This window comes from Falco biarmicus, chromosome Z (assembly GCF_023638135.1).
Source record: "Falco biarmicus isolate bFalBia1 chromosome Z, bFalBia1.pri, whole genome shotgun sequence".
Lineage (NCBI taxonomy): Eukaryota > Metazoa > Chordata > Aves > Falconiformes > Falconidae > Falco > Falco biarmicus.
Window position 1 is genome coordinate 76,024,299 of NC_079311.1, and position 24,915 is coordinate 76,049,213.

The 24,915-nt window shown below is 46.8% G+C and overlaps 1 protein-coding gene across 11 annotated transcripts in view; it reads left to right on the forward strand.

The window, feature by feature from the left end:
- FAM219A (family with sequence similarity 219 member A) overlaps positions 1–23,343 on the forward strand; it is a 103,027-nt gene extending 79,684 nt beyond the window's left edge. For 5 of the 11 annotated variants that reach the window (XM_056323899.1, XM_056323901.1, XM_056323902.1 and 2 more), the window contains 5 exons: positions 1,772–1,834; positions 8,345–8,447; positions 12,620–12,700; positions 13,065–13,119; positions 14,317–23,343. In XM_056323899.1, coding sequence (XP_056179874.1) covers positions 1,772–1,834; positions 8,345–8,447; positions 12,620–12,700; positions 13,065–13,119; positions 14,317–14,475 — 461 coding nt within the window. In that variant the 3' untranslated portion in view covers positions 14,476–23,343. The remainder of the gene's footprint in view (positions 1–1,771; positions 1,835–8,344; positions 8,448–12,619; positions 12,701–13,064; positions 13,120–14,316) is intronic. The other 6 variants (XM_056323904.1, XM_056323906.1, XM_056323907.1 and 3 more) reach the window with 3 other exon arrangements.
- Positions 23,344–24,915: the final 1,572 nt, after the last annotated feature.

Below are 24,915 nucleotides of genomic sequence, written 5' to 3' on the forward strand. Positions count from 1 at the left end.
GTTTTCCAAAGATGATTTGCAATTATGTCATGCCATGAAGAGGCAAAATACTCTGTGTCCAAAATAGTTGGGTTTTTTTTTTTCCTTAAGTGTACATCTGTAAGGTTTTCTTTGCTAGATGACTCATTGCGCTCGATGCTCTGCTCTCCTAAATGTCAAAGCCCAACAGAGTGGATATAAATGGAGAAGTTGTTCCTTCCTATAATCGCATGAGGGTCAGATAAATGAGCTTTGGGCCTGGGATAGTGTGGCTAGGGGCAGGGGCATGCTGCTGGAACGTAAAGCCACTTTTGGCGATGCTTGTAGTGTAAGTAGATGATAGCTTTGATTGGGGCTGGAGTACTCATTTACCTGTCCTCCTGTTTGCTGAGGAATATAATGGCACTTCAGTTTGGTGTGTGTTCTCTGATGGGAAACACAAAAAGTAGCGTCAGCCAGGCCATCAGAAACCTCTCTGTACCTTGTGGAGGCAGCGCTGTAGGTGAGCATTACCCCAGAATAAGCCCTGCATTGCTGTGCATGGAATGCGCTGACTGCATGTTGTGATAGCTCCTATGGGAAAAGCTAAGGATTGCATCCTTGAATAAGAGATGCAAATGTTGTCTTTGTACTCCCTAGGTCATTTACCAGTTCTTTGACTGTCAGGCCTTTTCTGGAGCTGAAGGGAGCTTAAAACCACTCAGAGCCCACCAGTGTTTCTGCCAGCTCTCAGCCATGCCAAAGGGACAGAGCAGCAGCCAAATCAACAAAACATAAGGAAATGCAGCTACTTGGATGTTTAAAACCTGGTCCAAGGAGGACCTGCTCTTCCTAGCCAGTTCTCACAATTAGACGTAGTTCACTAATTTCCCCAGGTTTGGCTGCGTCAGCAGAAATAACACACTTCAGCTAAAAATATTGTGTCTTGCCCAAGCTGGTAGTTGGATGACTTAGCTATCTGACCCTTGCTTATCTGAAGAGTCTTTTCTGAAGCTGGGTGAAACAATCCCAATTCAGATGGCCTGTCCTGAATAATCAGTGCTGATGCCCAGCGTATATCAGCTTGAAACCATATTCCCTGTATTCAGAGCAGGAGTCTGGCCGCAGACAGATCCTTTTTGTTTCTGCTACCCCTGGTTAGTAAAAATCACTTTTATTTTGCCTCTATGATTCAGGGAGGCACAGCCATCAGCTGCACTAATGCCACCCACGTGGTCACATTTATGCTTTCCAGATCTCCCCGGGGTGCACTGCTCTCACGGGGATCAGCGTGGCTCTGGCACCCAGCTTTCTTATACTTCCCTTTCTATACAATCTGCAGGCAAAGCCCCTTTTGATGTACATACCCTAAAGTCTTTCCAAGAAGCGACACAGTCCTTGCTGACAAATACTCTCAGAGGTGAAAAGTAGTGAAGGTTTCATCATTAGCTAGATGTATGCTAATGTCCCTGAGCTAAAGGCCGCAAGTGAGATGAAATCAGGTCTTGGGCCTGAAGTACAAGTTGTAGTCGGCAGTTTATTCTTTCTCCTTCCATTTGCTCACAACTCTGTTCATCATTCAGTGGGATCTAAACAGATAGATTAATTTTATTTACTGTGTAATTTACTCATCTTGCCTGAGAACATAGAATTTTTCAGGGAATCGCTGCAGTCCTCAGCCTCTGAAACGGTTCAGCCGACTGTGAGGAACTGAGAGGCAAATACATCCCAAAATCTCATCTCATAGACCTTGGAGATGGAAGAATACAACTCTGTCACACTGGATTAATTTTTCTTTGTCTTCCCACCGCAGCAAATTGCATGGACCCACACTGCACTGTCCCCATAGCAGGAAGCTCTGTCTCCTCCTGGTCAGGTGGGTTCACAAGCAATTGAGTTAGCGAGGTTCAGCTAGCAGCTCTCAGCGAGATACAAGTGGTCTGTGTGCTTCCAGCCCACAGTGCAAAGGAAAAATCAGCCCTATCTGCCACTGAATGGCATTTATGCCGATCAGGCTGCCTGAGTTGAGGGGGATGCATGTAGCCAAGCACGGTGGTGGTGAGAGGTGATGGCATCCTAAACTACTTTCCACCCACCCCTGTCCGACCATGGCCAGAGTCACTCATTATCTTGCGACACATGGGAACTGTGTATATGGGGGAGTCTCACTCTTCAAATAGCTCTTCAGCATAGTATAGGGTGATCTTCACCGAGTTCCTGGGTTGTCTGCTTTGCCTGATATCACAAAAGGAGCAGTTCTGCAGGAGACTGAAGCTTATGGCTACTTTTCTGGTTTGGGGCAGAGTGTAGGTAAAACCAGTGCTCCCTTACAGAGCAACATGTCCCAAAGAAGCTGTTCAGCATTTCATTTTTAAACCCCAGGAAAATGTTATTAAAACCAGTTACGATTTCATTTAAACACTGAGACCAGAGGAGTAATTGTAAGGGCTTATTGAATTTTTAACATAGACATGGTCATGTTAAGTCCATTCTGCTTCACATGCTCCATTACTATTTTCCCTCATCATAAAGCAGCTAGACACAGCCAGACAGCAGAACAGGTAAGCGTTTTAAATTGCACTAAGTAATACAGAAGTGCTTGAAACCATGCATTAGGGCTGTAGCTGTTCTCAAGTGCTAAGGGGAGAATTCAGGCCCCTCTTGACTTAGACACGACTTTCTCTAGCAGAGGTTCCCTGTGGGAATGGGCTTCATTTGTCAGCGTAGTTATTTGCCTGTCCTCTGACACATCCTAAGTTGGGCAGGTGAAAGCACACCAGGGCAGGGGCAGTTTGATGAGTGCTTAGCGTGCTGGGGCACCATCTTATTGAGGACCTTTGTGTGCTGCTATAATACGAGACTGTTGCCAAACAGGATGCAAAGCTGGGCCAGTTATGTTCCTGATCGTGTCTGCAGCATGTGTTTCTTTTGCTGCTTTATACCTAGGTGTTATTTCTGCCTTACTGAAAGCTCCATGGGCTTCTTTGGCTGCTGTCTTATCACCAGTAGAGCTTAACCTTGGAGCAGACACCATGTGGCTCTGCTGGGTCAGCCAGCAGAACAGGCTGGTGTGAGGCTAGCATATAGGTAGCAGCTTGCTCACTGAGCAGATTAATCTTCTTTCTTTAAAAGATTTTAACATCACAAGGGGACAGAGTATCTTAAAGATGAAGTGACAAGGTGAACAAGAAGGGAGGGGCAAGATGTGATGTGGTTGGCAGGTCCAGATGAAAGGCTGTCCCGCATGCTGTTCAGAGCAATATAGTGGTGTCAAGAGGATCGTGAACCACCTCCTCACACACACACACAAACACAGGCATGTGCCGCTCCATGGGTTCCTCTTCTGACACAATATCCAGGATTAGCTTAAGTGGAACTGGTGCAGCCAAATTCCCCAGTGCGTCAGGCTGACGGCACATCTGTCTGTGTTCTCCGAGCTCTCCACTCAAACAGAAGCTAGTGCTGCTTTGCTCCACTCAAGCATGGAGCTAGGAAGATTATCTGTGGTGGGCTGACCGTGGCTGGACACCAGGTGCTCACCACAGCTGCTCTATCACTCCCCTCCTCAGCTGAACAGGGGAGAGAAAATATAACAAAAGCTTGTGGGTCAAGATAAGGACAGGGAGATCCCTCAGCAATTGCCATCATGGGCAATACAGACAGGAGGGTGTAGGCAAGGGGGGTCGGTCTCTTCTCCCAGGTGACAGGGTGATAGAACAAGAGGAGATGGCCTCAAGTTGCTCGAGGGGAGGTTTAGATTGGATATTAGGAAAAATTTTGTCACTGAAAGAGCGGTGAAGCATTGGAACAGGCTGCCTGGGGAAGCGGTTGAGTCACCATCCCTCTAGGTATTTAAAAGCCATGTAGATGCGGTGGTTAGGGACATGGTTTAGTGGTGGACTTGGCAGTCCTGGGTTAATGGTTGAACTCTATGATCTTAAAGGTCTTTTCCAACCTAAACAATTCTATGATTCTACAGTGGTAAAAAGTAGAACAGGCAAGTGAAATGAAAGGTAAACAAATTATTTCAAACACTTGGAAATGCAATGTAAAGAGCTTCATTGGAGCTCTGCTGTTAAATTGCCAGTAGTTAGTGATTTCTCTGAAGTAGCTGGAGAGCCGCCTTGTTTCATTCTGGCTTCCCCATCTCCCAAGTCTCTGTCCTTCACCTTGTATCTCTGCTGTATTAGCTTCCCATTGATCACAACAGCAAACTCACCAGGCACAAAATAACCTGTGGCTAGAAATCAGTCTTCTGTTTTTTGATTTGTTCTTGTATGTCCCATTTTCTCTGTATTTGGCAGGAGTGCCTGTTAACCCTTCCTCATTCTTCTGGTGCCCCAGAGTTGCCCAGAATCGGGCAGTTTTGTAGGGTCAGCACTGATTTTCCATCAAGCTGCATTGCCTTCCCGGAGTTTCACTGCACGTACTGGAACGCTGCAGGAAGCACAAGCAGTCACTGACATGGAAACCCTTTTCACAACTAGTACCAGAAACCACCAAGTGCTCAGGACAAGGTACACCTGTCCCCTCTGGTGGGACTGTGCCCTCAATGTCTCAAGCTAAGCAGCAGCCTTGAGGCTGGGGGAGACATGTGGGAACACAGGTCTCATCCGAGTCCAGTGGGGAGTGCTTGACTACCACATCAGAGAGTCAGGAATGATCCAGAAGGAAAGAACATCTTAGCTTTTCATTCCTTGATAATTACGCAGGTGTGTGGTTGCTAGGTTTCACACAAAGGTTAGCACAGTGGTGTCAGTGGAGGGTTGTGATCTTGGGATTCATGCTTATGTGGGTGTAGCATCAGCCAGGATGGGGCAGACTTCAAAGAAAAATGCAATTTACTTATCAAGGGTGGGTTGTGGTTCCTTCTCTCACCTTGTCTTTAGCCTGATGGTTGATGCAGATTCTATGAGAACTACTTTAATTTGTGAAATTACAGAGTTTTGTTAAAAAGTTGGACCCTCTGTTAAAGAAAATGTATTTTGAATTAAGAAATCTAAAATGCTGAAGCTGCAAACTGGCATAACCAGGCCTTGGCCATAGCCCTAATCCAAGACTGTTAAGTTAACAATCCAGTCAAATTAATCAGTAGGAGAATAGAAAAACAATAGATGATCAATTTTTATACACAGGTGCTCTCAGAAACGCAGGTGTTCTTAGAAAAATTAATATATGTGAATAGGAATTGCTTGGGCAAAGACTAAGTGTGATTGAAGGGTTGTGTGAGTTAAAGCAGGCAGAAAGAAGATCATGATCCAAGGAGGACCTTGGAACCAAGGCAGATATTGGAACCGAATAGATGAATCAACTGGGACAGGGTCAGGTGGTGGACTCACAGAACTGACAAGACCAAAGGAAACTTCTAAAAACTTTGGACATCAACTAATGATTTGATAAGTGTATATAAACTCTGCTATATTCCTTTGTTCTCTGCCACTCACTGAGGTGGTGCCCCAACTCTGAGTTGTGATTAAAGCAAACCTAGTGGTACCCATGTCTGTGTAAATTTTTCTTTTAGCACCCTGAAAGTAACATCTTCAGAAGTGCCTAAATCAGTCACATTTCCAAAAAGAAGTCAGGTACTTAGAGTTTGGGAACCTGCTCTTCAAACATCCGGGGGCAAAAAACAGATGAACTGGAAGCTAGAGAAAGAGCTTGCTACCTAGAAATGAAGTTCACAAACACCTGCTGCACCAGGAGGAAGCACCACACAGAAAACAGGTGCTGAAAACCTACTCCCTTGTTCTGATGGACTTGATGGTTGGTGTGCCCGGCTGGAATTTATAGCCCAGAATTACTGCAGGAGATTGGCACCCAAAAGCTCCCTTGGATGATGATGAAGGTAGCAGTCGTTCATAATACTTGTGAGGCTCAAATAATAGGTTTCTTTGCATCAAAGCCTGATGTGACTCCTGCATCTCTACCGCCTTCCAGGAGCTTGTCGTAATACACCAGGGCTGAGCAGGCCTCCCATCCCCCCTGGAAACCATCACATTTTGGCCACCAGGGACTCACAGTTCACAGCATCCCAGAGGGAGATGAACTGTTGATTCATGGTCAGGAAATTTGGCTGGGGACACAGACATGGATGCTCCTACTGCACTTACATAGCGTTGGAATTGTTCACTCCAAGCCACTAAATAAATGAAAGAAGGCGATTTCGTATTGTTCAGACTCACATGTTGCAATACTCAGTAATAGCACAGAAACAGTCATGGAGAGACCTACTGGAGGAAAAACACACTTAGCCAAAGTCCAGATTCATCAGCCGAGTGGGTAAGCTGAGTTGGAGAAGGGCATTAGTGCCTGTACCAAGCAATCGATACAGGGGGCAGAGCGCGTCAGTCCATTTAAAAGGCTCAGGCAGGCCTTAACTGCCTTGACAGAAAATGAAACCTGTAACCTTGCTTCTAAGCCAGGTGCCTTGTGTGAATTATAGAGCCTCTTAAAGCCTTGGCAGCTTGTCTCAGCACTGGGTATTTGTGGTCGGCACTGGAGGTTCTTGTGTATATGGGTGGAAGTTGGGTTGTATTTAGGGCTGTAAACATTTGCCTCCCTAAAACCCTCTATGTTTGAATAGCAAAATTCATGTTGCCTGCAACATACTAGGCTTTTATTCTGGAGGCAGAGATAACCAATGCATTTGCAAGTTCCATTACTGAGAAATTACTCTGATTTAAGGTTTTGACTTCAATTCTGTACCAGTCTCTTGTTGCTCATGCCAGAGAAAGTTACTATCCGATTCTTTTCCTGCCAAGTTCAATGAGCATTTTATTCACCTCTGCTGTCAGCAGGAGCAGGGCTGGGCATGGTTTGTAGGAGTATGTACTCTTCTCTGCAGGTTCCTCAGCCGTGCTCATCATCGTGATCTCTAGGTATCTCTGCTGCTTATTTGTCCCTCAAAAAAAACAGCTTTGGACATGTGGCCCCTGCTTTTACCTGCGTGGAAGGGACAGAGATGGCCCACCTTGCACTTGCACGCCCTGGTAGGCACACCATGTTTCCATGACAAGTGGGAAAAGGTGCTTTTCTCTCCAAGGGGAATAAAATCTGCAAGAGCACATTTCACACACTGGAGGGGAAGGAGAAGCAAAACAAATTCACTGTTCATGTTCCCCAGCAAGCAGTCTGGTAAACCCCTATTATTCAGGCATGCCACAAAAAATAGTTCCCAACATTTTCTCACACTCTGGAGAACATTTTTAACCAGTCCCTTTCCTGCCTTACTGGCCCTACAATCAGATTTTCCCTGCAAACTTTGCCTGACATTGCAGGATGAGATTGGGGCAGTTAACTCAAATTTGCAGCTGATTGCCAACTCAGCCCAACTGATTTACCACAAGGAACAAGGAAGGACTTTGAATCAGAAAACTGAATGTTATTTATATGAAAACCCATCATGCATGGGCTCCTATCCTTGCTGGAGGTGGGGCCATATTAATACAGCACAGACACTGTATACCTGCAGAAGGCTTAACTTCAGGACCTCAGTTCTAGTTGTGATGCTGTGGTGAGAAGTTATTAAGAGAAATAGTCTCTCTCTGCTAAAGGAGAAGCTAATTTAAATCCCCTCTTGCGCTTAATACATAAGGAAAGCTCGATGTAGTGTCCGCATTTTAAGTACATTTCAACAGTGAGTAGAACACACTCTGAAAATTCAAGCAAGCAATATGCTGTTTAAAAATGCAGCTGCAAAATGTTTCACATTGTTTTTAGAAATGAAGAAGTCAAGCTCCCAAGAATCAGTGTGAGATAAAAGAAAAAGATACATGGGAGACATAACAGATTGCCAGGAAGAGAAGCAGGGAAGGCAGCAACACTTTCAGCTGTAGGGTGTGTTAAGTCTGGTGAGCTGCCATCTAGGGAAACAGTAATAACTCAGGCCTGATGTCAAGTTAGGCTAGACTAATACTAAGTGATTGTGCGGCTTTGATGGAGAGACACATTTCTCTCCCCTCTGGGTCCCTAAGTGGCAGCCTCAACAGGAGGAGAAAAGGTAGAAAGATAAATTCCCTTGCCCAGAACAAAGCACAGTCTTAGGGTCCATGCAGCAGCTGGGTGCAGACAGAGACAAGGCCTGTGCCCTTCCTCTGCCTCAGCTGGGTCTCATCCAGAAGCTCTGTGACTGTCTGAGTGTGGTATTGTCAGCAAGTTGCTGTGAGACAGTGTACATCAGTTTTAGGCCGTGGTGACCTTGGAGGCAATGAGACACAGCTCTTCCAGCCTTTGCACTATTCCTCCTTGTGAGGTGGAAAGCTCATGGTCTTTGCTATTGATCCAGCTGTGCCTTTTGCTGCTCTCAAATATGGGTTTCTGCAGATGTATCGTGGCCAGTCAGGCTGTTGCCTTAATTTTGCTTTTCCCCTTTGTATTCCATATGCAGAAAAGCAGAGAGAGCTGGCTCGGAAGGGATCCCTGAAGAATGGCAACATGGGAAGCCCAGTTAATCAGCAGCCCAAGAAGAACAATGTGATGGCACGAACAAGGTAAAAGGCTGGCAAAGCACTCAGCTGTGCTCTAAGCTGCAGTCCCTAATGGCCTTAGGATGGGCAAGGATGATGTTCGTTGCGATTTACCTACTGCCAAATACGCTGTGAGAGCAGTCATGGCCCTTCCCAGAGCTGGCGGGCCCAAATGCTCAGTGCTGCATCGCATCCCATCCCCTGGGGAGATGTAGGGACAGCTGAGCCCGGGACCAGTGACACTGCAGCCTGCAGGAGGCAGAGGCAGCCCAGCCTGATCAAAATCAGGGGGTTTTTAACAGTTGTCTTGCATGTTCTGGGTACCGTCATGTAACACATAATCCTGCCAGCAGGAGAGGTACGATGCTGCTTTGTGTAAGACAGACTGGTTTAGAGCTTAGTTCTGCCTTAGCTGCTTTTATCGCAGTAGTTCCCCTGCTTCTTTTTGATGATGACCCTTCCCCATACTGATTGACTTAAGGCTTGTAAATAATCCATCTCTGTTGCTTTGCTGTATACCTCCTCCACACTGAACAGCATGGTCATGCTTTGCTGGAGCTGTTTTGGCACATCATGACAGGCAGTGCTATGAACCACTGCAAACAAAGACATTCCTAGCTGAATACTTTCTTTTAGAGTATTTATATTTTTTGCTGGCAACCTTCAGTACACCAGTGTATCATTTACCTGTGTTCAGGAGGCAAGAACCCCCCTGAGCCCACACAACTGCATGCTTTGCATGATACTACAAAGTTGGCAGTTTTTAGTGAAGCACCTCACCTAAAATGACGGAAGAATCTGCATGAATGTTGGGTGTTTACGGATGAATGGGAGAGTTGCATGGATTAAGCAGAATAGGAGCTGCAGGTTAGAGCCTCTCCATATGCAACACATTCAACAGATGAAGTTCCTTTTTCACATTAATTCCCAAAACCCAAAATAGTAGTCATAAATACAGCCAGGACTTTGACAAGTTTTATGTGTAAGCCCCTGCAATGTTGGTGGAGTACACTGCATTGCTCCCTGTTCTGTGTTTGGTTATTGAGACCATATAAAGGAGCCAGGCCCTTTGTGGCAGCAAGAAATTCAGCAAAGTCTCAGACGGGTTTTCCACACCCACTGTTCCTCTTTGTAGTCCAAATCCAAGATGTAAAGACTTAGTTTCTTTTGTCAATAGGCTGCATGCTAGCTTCTGGAGAGTAACGGTAGCAGATTTTCTGCTTAAGAGATATAGAAACACTGAAATTAGTGGACAAAGATGGTAAGGGAGAGAAGATGGGGTAAGTACAGGTGCCTACCTGTAAAATTAGTGACTTCTGCTTGGAAAGGTGGTTGGTTTTGAGCTGCCAATAGAGTGATTTGAGTGGGGAGGAGCAGAGCAGTGACACCTATTGACAAAAGCTTTCGAACTGCCAGCTCAGTTTTATTCCATTTGTGGCTATCTGAGCACTGTTAAGAGAGCGTGTGGACCCCTCAGGACCAAGCACAGCCTGCTGGCAGTGGACTTGCTCTCCTTGGTTACTTTTTACAGAGCTTTCAGAATCATCCCTTGGGATCTGCAAAACAGGGGTTTGCAGCCATTGTTTTAGCAGTGGATGTAGCCAAGTTCCATTGTTCCCATAAGGCTGGGAGATGTCTGGCCCACCAACCCAAGTGGTGTCTGCCTCACCAGCCCAAGTCCCTTCATCTCCCAGCTGCCTTGGCTTTCTGGAAACCAAGCTGCACCATGAGCACGGTCCTAGTAATACCTCAGAATGGTTCGGTCTATCTTGTCAGAGACGGGGCAACCCCAGGAAGGCAGAAATGCCACAAGCTTGTTCAAGCAGCTTCTTTTCACAGTGTAACGGTTGCAATGTAGCAGGAGATACTCCAGTGGGATACACTGCAAAATGCCCAGGTTATGGTTGAAGTCTGAACTGTTGGCTTCCTCTGGTCTCTGCAGAAGGGTAATAAAATAAAGCCATTCCCCCCTTTTTAACAGTTTTTCTGTTCTCATCAAATATGTTTTCCTTCATTCAGGCAAACCACATTGCATCTCGTAGTCTTTACTCCTCCTCTTCCTCCTTCCCCAAGGCTTCTGTTCTGTATTATCTGGATGAATTTCTGATATCCAGCCTCTGGTACCAAGCAGTGCCTTCACTGTTCAGTCTTCTGTTGAGGCAGGGACATGGCCAGCCTTAAAGGTGAAAGGATCTGAATCCACAACATGCACAGTCTTTCTAAGAGCAAATAAAACATGAACAAGGTTGGAGTGATGCTGGCACACTTGCTACAAGCACAGGCAGAGCCCACACCACCATCCGCACCACTTGGGCACAGCTAGGTAATTGCAGTCCACTCTGACAATAACCTAAACCTGGATTTGTGTCAGAACATATTCAATGTTGTGAGCAAGAACACCAAGACAAGAAGCTCATACTGGGACAGTTGTGGATGAAAGCAGCTATGACTGCCACCTGGCTTTGTTCAGGGACAGTGGGAAGTGAAAATGAGGACAATCAAGATGCAAGGGAAAGACTTTGATCTGAGCAAAGACATTATCACAGTTTTTGTCTGTTGCAGAAAACTTGAAGTTCTGTGTTTCTAAGAAAAAAGACGTTTCTCAAGAAAAAGATGTAGTGATGTTTTTTTAATCAAGTAAATAGCACCACAAAGGGTTCTTCTTCTAGATCCCCTGATAGTGCTTTGGTTGCTCATGATACAGTAAGAAATGTCAGTGAGTATATATGAAACAGGGACTTGAAAATTGGAGAGTGAGAATGGAAGTCAGTACTTCTGCTATCTGTATGGGCAGGCTGCTGCCGCCAGATCACAGGTTCATTTCCAGATATCTTTGCTTCATTACTTCCTTCTTACATGCTTCAGGAGCAGAAGGACCATTGCGTGCTCTGAGAAGGGGTATTGCATTTTGTAGGTGGACCCCATTTTCTCCAGTCCCCTGATGTATCAGGTTGGAAATTCTGCATCAGTCTTAAAATTAATTTCTTCAGTGAACACCGTAAGAAAATACAACTAGTTTTGAATCTATATATCTGCTTTGTGATAACCTTTGGTATATTTTACTCACCCTGAGCCTGCCCATCTTCAGTGACTGACAGGCTTTTGCATTGCTAAAATTGTAATGGCTTCCTGAAGTTTTCTGAGGAGAAGCAAAAAAAAAAATAATTCAGGTAGTTAGAGAGCAGTTGAAGCACAGGTGAGATGGATTATTGTCTTTAGATTTGTATTTCCCAAACTCTTAGTGAAGCATCATTTTGCATCACTGTGTGTTATTAAAGACCAGTTCTTCATTTAGGAGAAAACCTGAGTTAATCCACTGAACGAGGAGATTTCCATCACTCTTACAGTTCCCACCTGCTGAACCTGGAATCTTAATCAATTTGTTCAGTTTGGTTGATCTTACTTTAAATATGAACCAAAGTCTTTGTGCAGTTTTGTGGATGAAAGAACTGTGTTGTGAGCTAGATACCATCGTATTATGCATTTTCCTTACCATAGAAGCTCTGAAGCCTGCTTTCCATTTCACAGACTCTCTCAGGCAATTAAAGGTGCAAAGTCATTGTCAGCTTTTCTAAAACTTTTGATGAAGTGAAAGTCATTATAAAATAATGGCATTTTAAAAGTACTAGTCTGTCTGGGCTCTTACACTGCACCCACCAGCTCATATTTCTCTCATTACTAATTTTAGGACTAAGACCTCAGAAGTGTTGTGTTGGCAGGGGCTGCATAGGGACCCAGGCAGAAAGACCACATTCCTGATTTCCAATAGCAGAATAGCGGGAGCACTGAGCTTCGGCATTCCCCTAGCCTCCTTCTCCTATTTGCTTATTGCTAGTGTGATGTACTCTTTGCCAGGGAAAAAAAGGCAACACAAAAATAAGCAATCTGATACCACAAGCAGTGCTAGCTGAACAGGTTCACCAGAATGAAGCACAGAGTGTCCCAATGTTTTTTCTTCCATCGAGAAGCATGTTCCCAAGGCATGTCCAGTGTTCATCCCTGTGAAGCTGCTCTAAGCTACCCAGAGATACAACTCGCTTCTTCTGAATTGCACTCACTTAAACGTCTTCAGCGATAGGGGAGGGCTTGCAAGGAAGTGAAGCGTGAAAAGCCTAACTATCATATACGTTTGCCCTAAACTATGTGTGGTACTGAGCTTTTCTGTGTGGTTAACGGACAATGTTTAATTATTTCAGGCTCGTCGTTCCCAATAAGGGCTATTCATCGTTAGACCAGAGTCCAGATGAAAAGCCACTGGTAGCCCTGGATACGGACAGGTATGCAAAGGGTTAATAAGATGATGTACATTATGGTGCAAGTGAGTTTTCATGCCAGAGTGCAGCACTGAGTTAACTCCTGCTGAAACTGCTCCTGCAAGCTGCTCACGCTCTTTCTTACTGTGCCCTTTGGCATATACTGTAACTGGTCTGTGTGTGTAAACAAGTAGGAAGGGACTTGAGTAAAGAGCACTGAGATGGAACGATCTGAGGGTCACAGATGAAAGCTGCTCTCCAGGTTCCCTTGATGTAACTTCTCTGTGTCTCAATGACAGTTTCATGGCACGAGAAAGGTAGGGCTAACCAGGGAATACAGGTCTCTCTAACTGTTTCCTTCTTTGCTGTATCTTGTCCTTCCCTGCAGTGATGATGACTTTGACATGTCCAGATATTCCTCCTCGGGATACTCGTCAGCTGAGGTGAGTTATACTCTTTTCTGCCATCCTCGCCATGAATTCTAATAGTAGAGCAGCCAGAAACAGCTTAGAGTGGCCTTGCCCTGCCAGAAATGGCTACACAATTAATTTACCAGTGGTCTGTGAGTCTGAAAGGGGCCACAGCAGAAACTGTGTCATGTTTCTTTCTTCCCTGGTGATCCAGTTGGCTCCATCCCCTCACTGCTGTGGCACAGAGATCTGCCTGCCGGCTGTTTTCACAGCTACCTTTGGCTTCACTTAGGCTTTTCCCAGTTCTGCTTAGTCCTGCAGTGTTAGCCCATGTGCTGCAAAAACAGCAACTTGTCTGTCCTGCCAGCTCAGCACCCGTGTGCTTGCCAAGGACACAAATAAAGCATGTAAGGGTGTGCTGTGATTTGCAGTTCTTGGGGCCGTCAGAGTCACCCAGTGCATGTTTACTTGGAGCAGGCAGAAATCCCAGGGAGGACTTGCACATGTGAACTCTTGCCCTTGCAAAGAGAAAAGGCAGGAAGCTCAGGCTTGTTAATCCCTCTGCATTGTTTCTGAAACATATTTCCAAAGTCTTCTAAGTTACTTGCTCAGCCTTTGCCTACTGCTCCTGTGGGATCTGATTTTACATCCAGGGTGCTGAGCAGCCATTCTGCACACAAGCTGCTGGGAACTCTTCCCTCTTGTATCCCTTCCGTGGGCAAAATATGTCTGAAACACAGAGAAACAGCCAAGAGCAGGAACCAGATCAAATGATCTGGGCCATCTCTGGGCCCTGATGAACTGTTGTTCACCCAGATTTGGTTGGACAGCACTTGAACCTGAGATTATGAAGACCCCAGAGGCTTTACCACCCTTCAGCTGCCATAGTGTGCCCCGGACTGAGAGGAGGGACTGCCCAGCTGCTAGCTGGTTTATTAACGTTATTATTACATTACTTTAAATGAGGGCTCATCTTCATGGAAAGGTTACTCCAGAATAAAATGATGTATCAGCTCGCTACTCTGGAATACCTCAGTGTAGGTATTCCTGTTCTGGAAGAAGCTAGAACAGAAGGCAGCTCTCACCTGTGGTTGAAAACTGGGACTCTGCATTGGTGGGACAGCTGCTAATGATGGGGAAATACGTTCCAGAATAAGGGACCTCCTTTATCTTCTGACCATCAGAAGTAACAAGTCTCAAGTGTTTGACTGTTTGTCTCTTTGTCTGTAGCAGATCAACCAAGACTTGAACATCCAGCTGCTAAAGGATGGGTACCGGTTAGATGAGATCCCAGATGACGAGGACCTCGACCTAATCCCCCCTAAATCGGTCAACCCTACCTGCATGTGTTGCCAAGCCACCTCCTCCACCGCCTGTCACATCCAGTAGTGAGGCCGGCAGGCTGTGATCAGTGCTTTCCACTATAACTGTAAAACTTAACAGCCATTGCTTCCTCCTATGGTAGGACGTGCACCTCTTTGTGTTCATGGAGCCAGGAGAAACCAAAAAATTTGTTTTATGATTGGGTGATAAGTTATTTTAAACTATGGTTAAACAAAAGAGAGTTGCTCAAAGTACCAGGCAGTGCCTGGAAGAACTGACTGGTCTGGGGCGTGAATGCAGAGGGGTCCAGAAATACCTTCTTGGTTTGTGTAGGCACTGGGGATGTTTTGTAAAGTGTCTATTCCAGAATGGGAAGGGTCAGATGGGGCTGCAGGTAATCCTGCCCACTGAAACCAATCCATCTGCAAGATCAGGGGTGAGTCTGAGGTGTCAGGGGGTTTTACCTATGAGAGGAGGTCAGTTCTTAATTCATTCACTAAACCTCTTTAATTTGTATAATCAAAATTACACTGTAACTGGGGCACAGGAATGGGAACAGAGTAGGGCTTCCTTTCTTATGGTAAGGCTAGCCAGGACTAGCATGACACAATTCATACTTTTTCAAAGAGGACAAATAAGTGGCATTTCACTGTGAGTCAGTACTAGCTAGAGCTGTCATGTCACATATCCAATGCAGTCTACCCTTAGCTCCAAGTTAAATTATCATCAAACACAATTAGATTCAATCTACAATCCATCTGTGCTCTTCACAGATTCAGTCCTTGCCCGAGAGTACCATACTCCTGAGTTCAGTCCAGTCACGTATACTGAATTCAGCCTATATTTAATTCCCGTGAGACTCATCTGCTTCCAAAAATCTTGAAGTTTTTTCAGTTCAGAAAAAATGAGTCCTGTGTGAGACAGGACTAGAGCTGTACAGTCTGAAAGTCAGTGCCAGCAAAGCTAGTTGAAGAAAGCACATTTTTACAGTGCTTGACTGTTGATATTCTCTTGACACTGCATCTCTTGGTACCTGTGGGAGAGATTTTTTAACACTGAAGGCATCTGTGTGGTGATGTCAGACTTTAGGGGAGTTTTCAGCAACAGCAGGATTATTAACAGCTTCAAATCAAACATGAGAGGAAACTACTGTTTATCCTGTCTCTGCGCGCTTGAGAATCAGGTTTCGTCAGGTCCTGTGTTGGAAGCAGTTGTGTTTATTTGGTGCTGGAATAGTCAGGAAACCTAGTGTTACTTTAGATTGCTGGACTGAATTCATAGTTCACCAGCAGATTGTTTTGAATGCAAATTTCTGGAATTAGGAAACATGTCCACTCCTGGCCGCTCTTACGAAGCTGGCTTCAGCGTATGTGGGGCTCACCTGAGGGATGGGATGGCGTTTTTCTCAGTATTGAAATCCTTTGCCACTGGCAGGACCCTGTATTTCCCTGTCCTGCCAGGAGGAAGGACTGCCTGCCTTGGGTCATCACTTACTTCATAGCCTGGGGAAGGGAAAAAGCAAGGGCAATTCTGAGCTTCCATCAGAATTCTTGAGTCACAAGGCAGAGCCTGAGCTCCACCTCGACAGAGAGATCCCCCATCTGAAAACTCCATGAGGTGAGTTGAGTCTTTAAGAAGTCCTCTTCATGATTAGGAGGTTTAGGATTTAACATCCTGGTGTTTCACTCTGTGCGGTGCAAAGCATAGTAACATCCACAGCGTGAGCAAAAGACCAGGCACTCAAGATTCCTTATTATTCACTAGCTGGTACGGGTAACTGCTAAAGCTATGTTTGCTCCCCCTCCTTCAAACAGCACACTGCCACCCTGGCTCCAGGCCATAGAAAGAGGACTGAGTGATGCTGTTTGCTGGGCATCCCTGCCTCCTAATCCAGAAGTGCTGGCTAACTTACCAGCTCCTCTAGGAAGAGTGTCCCTCAAGTGAATTCCTCCCCCTTTCTCACCATCTGGTAATGCTGAGGGGAAATATTTCCAAAATACAGCTCAGGCTGAGGTTAGCAAGTTGTCTGGAGGTGGGGTAAGAGCTCCAACAATGCAGTGTAGAGAGAAAAGATGAAAGGTAAAAAACATTCCTTAAGGAGTCTTTTTTCAATGGGGAATATAGTCAAAAACTAACAGAAGCACCATGATCAAACCAAATCCTATAGGACATGACTGAGTCTCTAAAGCTTTGCTTTTCTAAGGAGAAATTTTGCAGTTCAGCATTGGTACCATGCAGTGTTGTCATTGCATTTATCCTCCTGGGTCAGTCTCCGTGCCTTGCAGACAGGCTGCAGACGTTCAGCCTTTCCCACAGCCCTTGCTCAGGAGCTCGGAGCATTTCAGTGTGCCTGCTAGAGCAACAAGCTGTCTGTTTGCATGGGTCAGCCGTGGAGGACTGCAGGTCTCACAGGTCTCTGTCATGCTGCCGTCATGTTGAGTCTAAGACAGAATGAGGTTTGCTGACACTATCTCCCGGGGTTAACACCTCCTCTCTGAAGAACTGATAACCACTGTCATGTGGCACCAAGACCAAGTCCTTTTATTACCCCTGTTGCTGGTTTTTGCCTGCCATACGCCCTCAGGCATTCCTCGAGCCTGCAGCCCTGAAACTGCCCTCAGCCCTTTGCATTGTGTGATGTGCACCTGCTTCTAGCGCAGCCCTAGAAAAGTAGGGAGGGAAGGAGATTAATGTTAATGTTAAGCACTCAGTGCTTCCTCCAAACACAGGCCGAAGCACAAGCCAAGTGTTTTTCCCTGCGCACAGGAGTTGGTTGCACAAATAGCTGGTTTGGCATGACAGTACAGGACCATAAAATGGCAATTTTTTGGCTTCTCCTCTCTATGCTTTGTGTTCATATATTTTATTAGGGGAATAAAGTAGAAAGGGTGGGGAAAAGTTGTTACCTGTGTAGGGTCATTATCAGGAAGGCTGAATGGATTAAGGCAATGCACATGTGGCTACCATAGAAAACTGAACACTAACCTTTCTGAACCGCAGCCCCTTAAGCAGGTTATGACCATGTGGCATGTTTGTTGGCTTGTTATGGAATATGGCAGACAGCCTGTCAGTATCTACTAACTGCAGATTGGGCTGGCTCCCACTGTCTGGTCTCATGTTCAGACTTTTGCTTCAGCCAGAGGTTTTCTTTGTGCCCTCATTGGAGCTTATGCTGTGGTGACTTCCTGGGAAGGTGTATAGATACATGGCCGTTCTGGCACTGCCCTTCTTAGGCCAGTGTCTGCTGCCGTGGCCTGGAGAAGGCAAAAGCAAAGAGCACAGTCCTGACTCTCTGTTGCAGCATTATCAAGCCCTAAAATCTGCAGAGCTGCGGGGCACTCTCCTGAATGCAGATTGCATGCAAGAAAGCAAATTGTTCCTTATTCCAGTCTGTGCACCAAACCAGATGGTCTTCTCGGTCCAAAGCTGCATACAGAATACCAAGGGGAGAAGCACCATGGATTATGAAACACTGCATCACTGTCCATCTAAATTACCATGCAAACAGGATTTAAGGATATTGATGCTGGTGCTTCCACAAAGGAATTTGCATTTGATGCCTCCTAAAGCCAGACTGGCTTTCTGTTAGGATTTTATGTAATCTGAGTCACCAAATTACTAAGTTTAAGCAAGTCCTTTCCTTCTATCAGATGTTGATTTTGCCCTTTAATGTGAGCTGGCTTTGAACTCCAGGATCTCAGCACTCAACTCTGTCTCTCTAGTCCACAAACTCCCCATTTCCAGATGTCTGTGTGAGGAGGAACATCCTCCTAGTGTTGAGGAAGGTCTTTAGATAGTCTGCTTTTCTGGTGGTTGTACATAAACTTTGGCTTAAAGGAGGCTAATATCCAGGTGACCATCCCAAAGGCTCATTGATGTTTTATTGGACATACCATGAAGCCAACCCTTGGAAGAGCCACTGGATCATGTCTGACACTGCTGCATGTCCATCCCCAACACATATATTTGGCCATTAGGTCTGCTATTCTGTTCTGGCCGTCTTGCCTGCAGATGCCTTGCAACCACAAAAGCAGGTGACCAAGCCTGCTGCATGGACTTTGAAAGGGACTTCAGGATGCTCCCCATGGACAGGATCGACTCAGATGCTTCTGGTTTGTCTCTCCAGCTCCTTTCCCAAAAGAATAGCCCCTGCTCAGCTGTGTGCTGGCTGACACTTTGGTCTGCAATCCTGAGCAAAATCCTTTCCTCTCCATGCTGAGTCTGTCCTCAGGCTGGCCTGCAAAGCTGTACAATGGCATGCAGGAGACTTGAAAAGTGCAGCGCCCTGTATGTGACTCAACAGAAACATGAAGATGCTTTTGAAGAAAGGAAGGACCCAGCTGGGCACCAGATGGAATGACAGGAAAATGAAAACAAGCAGTAACGAGAAATGTTGCCAAGTGCTGTCTTGGCCTAGGGCAGATCCCAGTTGTCCGAGTTAATCTATCTCAGTGCAGTGCTGATACCAGCAAGGAGCAAAGCTTGCTTTCAGATGCACACACCAGAAACACCATGACCCTGAGCTGGCACCACAGCCAAATACAACTGCAGAAAGTCTGAGGAACTGTTAACAGAAACTGTCTCAGAAATGAGATCTGGGGTCCCTTGCTGCTGTTGGCACGTGGTACGTGTTTGCTCTAACCTCAGGCAAGTCACATCCCCTCTTGATGTCCATTCCCTTCTGCAGCACAGGGAAGAAACCTGCCTTCCCAAGATGATACCACCACCCTGCGTGGGCATTGCCGAGTGTGTAACAGGCCCTGCTGATAGGATAGCTCTGCAAGCAAGATGTGAAAAGCATGCTATAGAATTTTTACTCATCTTTTCGAAGTACTACTTTGCTTTCCCTCTGTTTACCAGCTTCTGATGTTGCTTGCATGTGCCAGAAGGCTGCGGGGTGGAGGTTAGTAGAGAGATTAAACAGCTTCGGAGGAAGATGTTTGGCAAGGATGTGTTTCCCAGCTATTTGGCAGCTGGCTGTCACACAACTGGCTTCTCAATCCGCATGCTGCCACAGGGAACATGTAAGAAGATACGGTGGCCCAACAGCACCATCCCCTGCTAGCAGAATTAGGGAACTTAGCAGCGCAGCTGGGATAGTGAGTGCTGATGAGGGGGAAGAGAGCACTGAAGGGCTCATTTGGGATATTCCCACATCTGTTTCATGCTCTTTCTTTTAGCCTCCACGTAATCATCTGAGGGTATAAACTGCCAGCTTTGCCTGGGCTTTTCCTTGACTTTTCCATTCTCCATTCAAGCTCCCATGCAGTATAGCCACTCTTACCTAGAATGAGGTAGGCTTTGTCACCTGGCTGCTGCTTGGCTCAGCAAGTACAGACTGCGTGTTACAAAGAAACATCTGCATAGATGGGCAGTGCCACAGGGCAAGCTGGGCTAGGTTGAGCCTAAGGGGAAGGCATGGGAAGGTCATTTTAAGGTGCTTTTCACCTGTAGGAGAACATTGCATCCTTGTCAAATCCTTTCAGGGCTTTCCTGTGAGAGAGATTGCACCAAACCTTGAACCACATCTCGTCAGACAAACCCACCTCTGTTAAAAAGCCACACAAGCCCTGAAGCAGAAGGGCCAGCAATTTAGCATAGAAGAAGAGGCTGTGACCTGGGATTACCTATGGAAGATTAATGCAGGTTTCTCACAGCAGCTGGCACCTGTATTTTAACTCCCTGTAATTATGCAGCAGAGCTGCTGCATTGCTTCCAAAAAATTATGTCCCCTCCTTTGCCGGCCTTGACACTGGTGGCAATCGCAGGATCACAGCAGCTAACTGCTTGCTTGGCTGAGCACTGCTTTCACAGCTTTCTGGGGAGGCAAATGTTGGGGACTAATGGAGATTACATGGAGCAGAGCACTGTGGCCCATGCAGCCGTGCAGCAAGCCATGTCGCAGAGTGGCACGGACCCTGGCAGGACAGGTTGCAGCCTTCCCTGGTGCCTGTGGAGAGCAGCCTCCTCCCTTTGCTTCCTAGATCCATTTGCCACTGTTGGTGGCTCTGAGCCTTTCTCTGAGCAGAAAATGCTGCTGCAGCAGAAGATGGATTTGCTCCTGAAAGGAGCCCACCAGGCTGGTTATGTCTGGTCTGTGGAGCCATTTCCATTGTAACAAATGGTGATACAGGCAGTGGGATTGCATCAGGGAGCGGAAGGTACAAAAGAAGCTTCATTAAAATGTGGCTGTCTGAGATACATCACTGGAAACGAGCACAGTAGGCACCAGGACATGAAAAGGCCATCGAAAGACCATGCTTAGATAAGTCCTGTTACTTCCCAAGATGTTCACCCTCCCATAGCAGCATTTCTACCCTAGCTACCAGTGGCCTCAGGTGAGCTCACTGGCAAGCACTGCTCTCCACCCAGACTGCCATCTTGCTTCTGTACCCCACAAATCTACAAGTCCATAGTTACCCACCTTCCTCAAGCCTGCATGATTTGGGAGATGCAGTTTGTTGGGAGATGTAATACAGATGCATGGAGAGAACTGGAAGACTTGGACAAGCTCTGTTCACAACAGCCCTTCTAGTTTTTTCACCATCTCCATCCCCAGCTCACAGACTTCCTTGGCCAGTTTCTTTGCACAGAAAAGCCACAGTAGCAGCTGTATTTGGCTTGTAGCTGCCTCTGTCCTGAGACAAACTCAAGGCAAACATCAGACGAGCGGGAGATCCAGCAAACATGACGGTGGGTGAGACAGAGAGCAGGCTGGGATTTCTTTTCACCCACCTGAAGGCCATGGGGCTGAGAGTTCACCAGGCTAGTGCAAAACCTTGGTGTGATCCAGCAAGCTGAGCCAGCTGCCTTCACCCTGCCAGTCTCAATGCTGCGGGAGGTCTGGGACCCAAGCACCAGGTCCCAGGCCTGCCAGCCCACGTGCTCCTGGTGTGTGCTGGAAGACCTGCAGCAGAGGTGCCAGTGGGATGCCTGTCGGCTGTGCTCTTGCTGTGCTGGGGCACGGTACTGTAAGACACACTGGTAGGGCTGTAGTCCTGCAGAAAGAAAGACTCTTGCAGAGGATGAAGTCTTTGCAGGGGTGAAAATTCAGAAGGTTGGGGTGTTCCCCCCCTTTTTGCACATTTTTAACCATTTTTAATCCTTCAACAGACGTTATGGGACTTTCAGTTTAATAAAGGAAATGAGCCACCATTAAACAGCTTTCTGAAGGGTCTGAAAGCAGGTGCTACTCACATCAGAGCTGGTCTGTGCCTAACATGGGACTTCCAGACCTCATTGTACATCTGTAGCTGAGTCACCCCATGTGCTGTGTGAGGACTGTGGTGGGAGAGTCAGCACTGGCCATCATGCCAAGCAGCCATGGCTTCCCAAAGAAGAAGAATCAGACCAGGAAGCGGGTGGCAGAAGGAGCAGCGATGGTAGAAGGGTAGCTAGTTGTCACAGGTAATCTTCATTATCCATGTCCAGTGGTCAGTCCTAGAATTGCAAGCCTTGTTATATTGCACACATCCTCCTTCCACTCTTCTCAAAGCAGCCGTCGCCAGCCCTTCCCCCTGCCCCATGCACTAGTGATGAGCATCAGAGGCAATTGCACCAAAGTGACTCTCAGCCCAGTTCTGCATACCACTCTCCCACCTGAACCCAAGGCAGCCCAGACAGCTGGCCTTCACTCTGCTTGAGTTTCTTTCCTTGTGTACCACAGCCTCCTCCGCATGCACTCTAGCAGGGCAATACAGGAGGCTCTGACCACGTCCCAAGAAGCTTCTTTACCCCTGGCAGCACATTGCAGACATGCACCTTACTGGGAAGGTACTGGGTCAATGCTGGTGAGATCTGGCATTGTCAGTCATGCATAGTTGATGGGGATCCACTAGGGGAAGCTGGCAGAAACTGGCTACTGTCCCTTTTCTTTTATTTTGGAGGAAGAAGGGGATTCTTTTGGCATTATGATTATTGTCCACCTTCCAGTGGCTAAGTTCTGGGCTGCATTAATAATTGGGGTTTGTTGGCTGTCCAGGCAGGTATGGAGCTTTGCACTAATCTTAACAGCGAACATCGTGGCTGTATCCAGAGCCTGGATACAAGGCTGCATTTCTCTTATGCTGGCAAAGTGCTTTCAGCAGGCTCCAAATAGACATTTCTGGCAGACAGGGAAATGGCACTCCTCTGAGCACAGATCAGATCTGCACTTCCATTTAGTGTCCTCAGCTTGGAAAACACGCAACCCAAGCAAATGCTTCCCAGGCCTCCTTTCCCCGTGCGGTACCTGCCACCCCAGGGGAAGAGGCTATGGGAGATATTTCAGGATCACCAAAAGCAAGATCCATTTTGGATGTATTTAATGGAAATATCTTTCAGGAGGAAACACCTCCCAACCTTTGCATTAATCTTAAAAGAAGGGGATAAATTTCTGGCTGGCCTTGCATATAGTGAAACATAGCTGAAACAGCCAAATGTAAAGTAGAGTTAAACGTAGGGTTTGACCTGAATAACCTTTTAATTAGGAAGATAAATTTGTTGTAGCTTGACCTTAGTCCATGTTAGGAACCTGCTAATCATTTGACATGCAGAGCGTATTAATGCTGCACTTAACTTGGCCATTGGTTTTATTATCTGGTTTTAGGAGCTTTTTCACTCCTGAAGCATCAATCTGCATCTTTTATGGATTTTCTTTCCTTTCTTTTTTCCTCATTCAGAACATGTAGCACACTGTTGTACTTCTGTTCCCGTCTGCGTAGAGTATTGCCTTAAACAGATCAGTTGTGTTGTGATTTGTTTCTGGTTTTCTTTTTTCTACCATCAGTTTTATGCATTAATTTATTTAAAACTGTGTGGGTTTTGTTTTGTTTTTTCCAAAAACAGGAAACGTGTAATATTTTTTTTAACATTTCCATTGCAGTATTTATCATTGTTACTGGTTGTGTGTAGTGTTAACAGAATTAATGATATTAAAAAGCATACATATGAAAACCAGCCTGCCAGCCTTTTTCATTGGAGCAAACGGGGATGAGAGGGTATGAACTGCACCATCTCCTCTGAGCCCACAGCGGTCACAGATACTGAAATCGGGGTGCCAGCCTTCACACTGTGGCCAACACTGGCCTGCTTGAGCCCAGTAGAAGTGGCTGGTGTGGAGCTGCGCTGTATGGCCCAGGTAAACCCCCCAGGGCCAGCCAGCCCCCAGCCAGCATTTGGGAAGCTTCTCCCCAGGGCCTCAGGAAGGCGTGCAGGCTGCACCCAGCCATTGCGTCTGAGCTGAGACAGAAGCGGAAAGAAATGCTGCGTCTGTACAACACCGATGGGTGAAGTAATGTTTTCTCCAGCATTGCAGCCATTTCTGCCGCTCGGGGTTGTTGGCATGAGAGCCAAGCACTGATTTTAATGTCCATCACCAGCAGCTGGAAACCCCAGGGACTGCCAGGGACAGGGAACAGCTGTGGGGGAGCCAGTGGCCCATGCTGGCAGGCAGTCCAGTGCAAGATTAGTCCCCCCAAAACAGAGGCTTGGACTACCTCTCTGCAGAGCCGTACTCCCCAGATCTGTGCCCTGGGGTGCTCCAAGGCCACGGAGCTGGGGCAGCGGGTAGGCACCTCCATATCCACCCTTCCCTCCAGTGGAAAGCCTAAGCCTGGCTCAGAAGAGACCGGCAGGCTGTGAAAATCAAGGACAGATTGTTTTCTTCCTTTCAGCTCTGACAGCTCATTAATCACATTTCCCTGGGGTGCCCTAGGCTGCTCAGCCCCACCATCACCTGCAGCAAACAGAGCAGGGCTCTGCAGCCCTTCAGGCTGGCATCCACCCTGCCAAAGTGGACGCGGGGTCTTCACCATCACCTCCAAAAACATGGCAGCAGAGGGACCAGCGCCAGGAGCAGAGCAGGGCTCCGAGTTGGCACTGCGTGATGAGCCAGGCCAGACTGTGGCTTCTGTAGGGGCAGGGATTTCTGCTCAACTCCCCAGCTCTGGGAAATGCAAACCCAGTTCATGCAAATCCCTCCCTCACATAACCCAGCTGCCTTTATGTATTGAGATGCATGAGGACCACTCACTCTGCAGAGCCCATCACTCAGGACAGAAGAGCAAACAAACCACACAGGATCACCTGAAAAATTGCAGCTTTTTCATTAGAAAGGGAAGATGGAGCAGGTGATAATTCCCCTGGCTTCCCCAGCAGGCTGGAGCACCCATGCCAGGCGATGTGCGCCAGGCATTGACTGCACTGCTGTGGTGGTGTGTATGCGCAGCTGGGCTGCTGCAGGACTTCTAAGGAAACATGGGAGAGAGGAGCTGGAAAATCCACAGTCGCTGCTCCTGCACCACCCACAATTAAGTTATCTTGACTAGGACCAGCTGAAGCTGTTTCTTATTATTGTTAAAGTAATTGTCTGCAGGAGGGGAGGAAGCCTGGAGCAAGGACAAAGCCAGGAGGGTGCAGCCCATGGGAGGATGAAGGCAGCAGTTGTTGTGCCCTAGGTAGAACCTATGGGACTGACAGAAAGCCACCAAATGCCCCTGCTCTAACTAAGCACCACCCTAGTCTGGC